The following is a 6,653-nucleotide window of genomic DNA, read 5'->3' on the forward strand; positions in this document are numbered from 1 at the left end:
ATCGATCAAAGAGTGAAAGGAGGACTTTGAAGATCGCCCCCATGACCCTTTTCATTTGCTTTGAACAGTGTGTCACTTGATGAGCCATGATTGATTACCCTTTGAATAGTTTATTAGAGCATAAAATTCCAGCAAGATCGAATTGTCCTTTTATGTTAAAGGAGCTCCCACTAGTTGGATTGCTTTTGTTTCTCCCCTTTTTTTTATCTTAAAGAAAGAAAAAAAAAACACATAATGATTTCATTTGCTTGACTCAAAATAATTGCTTTTTAAGTCAATGGATGCGCTTGTTTACCCAATTCAGGAAGGAAGTAGCAACCCCAAGACCTTATAATTTATTTCCATTCACACAGTTTGTTTCTTCACCACACCTCATCCATGGCACTTGTGAGAGCAACTCAACAAACCTCCTCTTCTAATACTTCTCGATGTTGTCGTTATCACGTGTTCCTCAGTTTCAGAGGTGAAGACACTCGCAAGACTTTCACTGACCACCTCTTCACAGCCTTGGTCAATGCCGGATTTCGCACTTTCCGAGACGATGATGAGCTGGAGAGAGGAGAAGATATTAAGCCCGAACTCCAGAAAGCAATCAAACACTCAAGAACTTCTGTTATTGTGTTTTCGAAAGACTACGCGTCGTCCAGATGGTGCCTTGATGAGCTTATGATGATCCTTGAACGCAAGAGGACCTCACCTGACTATGTCGTTTTACCTGTCTTCTACGACGTGGATCCATCCCATGTGCGGCACCAGACAGGAAGTCTTGCAAGGGCATTTGCTAGACACCAAAAATCTCAACACCCGAAGAAGGTGAAGGCATGGAAGGAGGCACTTGCAGAGGTTGCAGGTCTGGTAGGGATGGTCTTACAAAATCAAGCTGATGGGTAATTTCTTTTATTTACAAGTCTCTTTCTAAAGTTAAAATACTGAAAATGGACTTTTCAGTCTTTTTGTCTTTTTTTGTCTTCTTTTTTATTTATTTTTATTTATTTTTTTGGGTGCAAACTAAATATTACTCCTCCTTCCCGACGGGTGTGTTAATTATAATATTTTTCAATAAATTTTTTTAGAATAGATAACTAAAATTAGAAAAATGGAAGCTCAAATATAAACATAGGAGGTTCAAATTGATTTTAAAAAAACGTGTACATTCGTGGATTTTAGTTACGAAGCATCATGCTCATTTTAAAAACTACCAAATTTTCAACATCAAACCCGAAGAAAGTTTTGATGCCTAATCAAAATGGAACACAAATTTAGTTTTTCTCCGAAGAAAGTTTATATCTTCCTCGATATAAACTTAACAGTAAAAATATTCTACTATCCTTAAAATAAATAAAATCAAAATTGAACACATATTTAGAATTCCATATTTAGAATTTCAAAATTTAAGAAAATCAAACAAATCAAAGTTGGGTTGACGGATTGTATTATTGCAAGGATGTTTGATATATATTTTTCATTTGGATTATAACTTTTCAGACATGAGTCAAAGTTTATCAACAAGATTGTCCAAGTGATAGGACAAAAACTAAGGCGTAAACCCCTAAGTGTTCCCCGCATCGTGATCGGAAGGCATTCTCTAGATCTAGTCAACAAACTGAATTTGTGGTTACAAGATGGATCAGATGATGTTGGCATACTTGTAATTTATGGCATGAGTGGAATAGGGAAGACAACCATTGCAAAGTTTGTTTATAATTCAAATTATGGAAGGTTTGAAGGAAGGAGCTTCCTTGAAAACATAAAAGAAGTTTCGCAGCAACCTACTGGCTTAGTTCAATTACAAACACAGCTTCTTTCTGATATTTTGAATGGGAGAAAAATGAAAATAAGCAGTGTTAGTGAAGGACTAACTGAGATTGAAGATGCAATAAGCTCTAAGAAGGTTCTCCTTGTTCTCGATGATGTGGATCATATGGATCAATTAGATGCAGTATTTCGGATGAAAGATCAGTTTTATCCAGGAAGTAAAATCATAATAACAACTAGGCATGCAAGATTGTTAAGGGCTCATCAAGTTACTAAGATGCATAAAGTTGAAACTTTGCATTACAAGGAATCATTGGGAGCTTTTTAGTTGGCACGCTTTTGGTCAGGACCATCCCATTGAAGGTTACATAGAATATTCGCAAAAAATAGTGAGACATTGCGGAGGACTTCCATTAGCTCTTAAAGTTTTAGGTTCTTCCATGTACTTGGGGGATAGTATAGATGTATGGAAAAGTGCACTGGAGAAGTTAGAAGCCATTCCAAATGGTGAAATAGTAAATAAACTAAGAGTAAGCTATGACTCTTTGCAAGATGACCATGACCGAAAACTATTCCTCCACATTGCTTGTTTCTTTATCGGAAAGGACAAAGATTACATTGTTAAAATACTAGATGGATGTGATTTCTATACAATTGTTGGCATTCAAAATCTCATCGATAGATGTTTGGTGACAATTGATGAATTTGACAAGGTGCATATGCACGACCTGATTCATGGAATGGGAAGAGAAATTGTTCGCGAAGAATCAAATGAGCCTTGGAAGCGTAGTAGAGTATGGCAACATAAGGATTCCTTCAATATCTTGACTGAAAAGAATGTAAGAAAAATGTCATATATGTACATATATATGTTTTTCATCTGTAAATATTTTCCAAATGTTTTTCCCTCTTCTTTTGTAGGGTACAGATTCAATTGAAGGCCTTGTCCTCGACATGCACATGTGCCCTAGAAACAGTCACATAAACTCAACGGGGATAGTCTTGGAAACCAATGCATTTGCAAGGATGCGTGAACTAAAACTACTCCATCTTAGTCATGTACAACTTGACGGATCTTATGCAGAATTTTGTACAGGATTAAGATGGTTGTGTTGGAATAAGTTTGCTTTGGATTCTATACCCACAGATTTTCCTTTGGGGAGCTTGATTGTTCTTGAAATGCAATATAGCGGCTTGAGGCAAGTCTTCAAAGGAATAAAAGTATGTTACTTAACACTTTTCAATTTTCACTTTCGTTTGGCTTTTAGTTTCGTTAAATATATATATATATATAGATAACAATTAACTCCCCACAATTCTGCTCATTTTTTCCCCGACAGCGTCTTTCGTCATTGAAGATTCTTGATCTCAGTCATTCTCATTCCCTTACAGATACCACTGACTTCTCATTCTGCCCAAATCTAGAGAAACTTATTATTGCAGATTGTGTGAGCCTGATTTATGTCCATGGATCCATTGGAAACCTTAAGAGACTTGTTTACTTGAGTATGAAGGATTGCAAAAATCTTAAGATGCTTCCAGAGAACATATGCATGCTAAAATTACTTGAAACAATTATTATATCTGGTTGCACAAGTCTTAATGAGTTCTCAATTGAGATGTTGAGGAACATGGAATCTCTGAAAGTGCTTCTTACAGATGGAATTCCAATAGGTGAACTAAGGCCAGGAAAAAGTTCATGTGTCTTGAGTTCTTTACCATGCTCTTTAGTGGATTTAAGTCTTCGAGGGTGCAATCTTTCTAATGATGCCTTTCCAAGGGAATTTAGTAATCTATCCTCACTACGAAGACTAAATCTAGGGAACAATCCAATTTGTGTCCTACCAAATTGCATCAAAGATTTAACGAGGCTTGATGAACTCTCTTTTTGGGGATGTAAGAATCTCAAATCGCTTCTCGGGTTACCAAAACTGGGCAAATTGAACGTGGCAGATTGCGAATCATTGAAAACAATAACATATCAATGCTCTCGGTTAGAAGAGAACCTTAATGTAATGGGTGACAATTGCAACCTAGTTGAGTGGGAGCATCATTACAAGCTAGAACCCATTGGAAGTGTTGATGCAGAAATGATCAACCTTTTGGGCTTGTCCAACTTGGAATCCATGGCACCCATTCAGATGTGCAAACCATTTTGGATGTCAAGAGATTCTAGGAACCCTGATTGGAGTCCCATCCAGGTGCGTCTCTCTCTCTCTCTCTCTCTCTCTCTCTCTCTCTCTCTCTGTGGATCACAAGGAAACAGTTGACTAATATTGTCATTTCCCTTGCATCCATATATATATATATATATATTGTGTTAGTTCTAGGGAGAAGAGAGGCTTAGGATAATAGCTTGATGATGAATAGAAAGCTTTTGAAAGAGTAACAAGATAATTTTATTTTATTGATTGAAATAAGAAGGTACAAGAGCTTTAGAGATAGTTGGATACAAGAGGTGGCTGATGGGCGCTTAGACAGCTGGTAGTTTTTCAGCTTTCTTAACTTGAATACATAATTGGGCTGCTATAGCTATATATAGAGTAGCTAAACCGACTCCCTAAGTTGGCTTTTTTCTTAGTTAGGTCGGTTTGCACAGTAACCGAATTTGTCTAAGTAATTTCAGCCATATATTGTACTTTTCTACTAGAGCTTTCTACTAGCTTCATTAACTAGTGTTTAGGGAATACAACCACCGACTTTTCATTCTATATGATTCTAGAAAATTCTGCTGTCTTGTAGAAGTCTCTCTCAAATGTGCATTAATGTTTAACATATATATTATAGGGACTGTATGAGAATGGTATATTCAGCACATTTTTTGCTGGGAATGAGGTTCCAGGCCAGTTCAGCCATAAAAGTACAAAGTCCCCAATATCTTTTACAGTGCCATTACGTGATTATAATCACAGAATTCGAGGCTTGAAGGTCTTCGCTATATATACAAAATTGAATGCCAATGGATCTTCTAAAGGTTTACCTGGGCCAATAATGACTAGAGTCAGAAATAAGAGCAAGGGTCTGAAGTGGATCTATTGCCCACGATGCTACGGTATTCCAAGTGAAGGAGAAGACATGATATGGTTAAGCCTCTGGAAGTTGGAGGAGCAGGTTCACTTAGAAGGTGGCGATGAAGTGGTTGTTTCAGTAATAATGCAACCTTGGCTTCAGGTCAAGGAGTTTGGCATCCAGCTTCAAGAGAAGACTGTTTCCACAGAATCTTCTTATTATCCATGTGTCGTGAGTGGAGATTTGTATCAATATCAGCCAGGAGTATACTTGCTTGTCGAAAGAGATATACCAACACAAGATCCGATTTGGTTTAATAAGATCCTTGGGGACTCTGATGATGAAGATACGACAGGTGTGTTGTTTATTAACTCATTTGATTTTACTCCGACTATTAAGTTTCATCTAATTTGTTGGGATTTTCTGTTATTTTGCATTTTCATTGTCAGACAAAGAAGAAGAGAAACATTATGATCAAACAATTGCGGCCACGACAGGCAGCAACGACATTGGCAGCCTCTGTGGCTGGAAGGTGATCATCACCGCCGCTTGCTTCTTTCTCACGCTCTCTCTTATCACCCGGTCTTCTCTCTCACACAAAAAGAAGCGACAGTCAACAGGCCGTGGATAAACTTTTTGTACCTGAACTGCGTACAGTTGTTCTTGCATATATCCAATGTTTTCCTTCCTAAGACCTATTTCGTTTCGTATCATGCAATGCAATGTGAAAATACCTGCAGGATGACTCAAAATGCCTAGAAGAGGGTGAATAGGCCAATTTAAGATTCTAATCAAATAAATAAAAATAAACTTCGGTAGCAGGATTGATATGGCCTATCAATCCTGTAACGTGCTGGGCATAAAATAAAAGAACACGCAGAGAATTATTTTACGTGGTAAAACCCCACCTCTGGGGAAAATCCACGGGACTCCTCAGTCCAACACAAATCCACTATAGAACGATGATTACAAGAAGTACTCACACACTTATCCTAGACACATTCTAGATAATGTTTACCGACTTCTTCGTAACTCAACTTCTGTCACGGGATGATCTATGACACTCTTATGTTGAACGCAATACGCCACGATTGCTTCAAGCTCACCGGAAGAAAACCGCCTCCACGGTCTTGGTGCCTTCAACCGTATAAGTCACCAACATGCATATGAATGCAATATGAATGATTAAAGTGTTTGATAAATCACCAAGTAAACATGGAACACTTGATGATTTATCTCAAATATATGCACAACAGCTTTCTTGGAATTTTAGATGCTCAACCCAACTATATGAAAACTTTCACAAACTAAAGAGATGCACACAAAGATTTATACAAAACTTATTCTCCACAATCCACGTAAAGGCCCACAATCACAACACAATATCTTGCCATGCATTCAATCTGATAGTCTTAGAATCCTATATGATTTTGTCATATTCTCCATTGCACTACAATCAATTGTTTATCCAATTAAACAATATATATCAAGATGTAAACACGAAACCAAATAGGATATTAATTAAAACATCCTTTCCAAGTCCAAGATAATGAAAACATAATATTTTGATCTAAATCAAAATAGAGTCCAACTAGGAAAGTAATCTCAAGAGATAAAATATAATCCTATTAAAAATAGAATTAGCATAAAAATACTTGAGTGAAAATAATTCCAACTAGGAATCCTATAATGAATGCATGATTATATCATGATTTACCTGTTGTCAAGTTTCTCATATGGTCAGGTCATGCCTCGGAAGTGTGGGGTTGAAAGAGTAGTGACAAAGCGTTCAATAACAATTCCTCACAAACTAATTTTCACCCTATACTAAAGTCTAAGAAATGCCAATACGAATTTCGTACTAACAATCTCCCCCTTTGGCATTTCCT

At 37.0% G+C, this 6,653-nt stretch overlaps 1 protein-coding gene across 2 annotated transcripts; it reads left to right on the top strand.

The window, feature by feature from the left end:
- The first annotated feature begins 225 nt into the window (after positions 1–225).
- LOC148917176 (TMV resistance protein N-like) lies at positions 226–5,460 on the top strand. Of its 2 annotated transcripts, XM_089051845.1 has the most exons (6): positions 226–887; positions 1,486–2,594; positions 2,677–2,976; positions 3,096–3,956; positions 4,543–5,119; positions 5,214–5,460. In XM_089051845.1, the coding sequence occupies exons 2-6, from the start codon at positions 2,196–2,198 to the stop codon at positions 5,393–5,395; spliced, it is 2,319 nt and encodes a 772-aa protein (XP_088907971.1). In that variant the 5' UTR covers positions 226–887; positions 1,486–2,195; the 3' UTR covers positions 5,396–5,460. The 2 variants fall into 2 exon arrangements, with proteins under 2 accessions (XP_088907971.1, XP_088907972.1); XM_089051846.1 differs by lacking the exon at positions 226–887 and having other exon boundaries at positions 2,455–2,594; positions 2,684–2,976.
- Positions 5,461–6,653: the final 1,193 nt, after the last annotated feature.

This window comes from Prunus mume, linkage group LG5 (genome assembly GCF_029339155.1).
Source record: "Prunus mume cultivar Tortuosa linkage group LG5, ASM2933915v1, whole genome shotgun sequence".
Lineage (NCBI taxonomy): Eukaryota > Viridiplantae > Streptophyta > Magnoliopsida > Rosales > Rosaceae > Prunus > Prunus mume.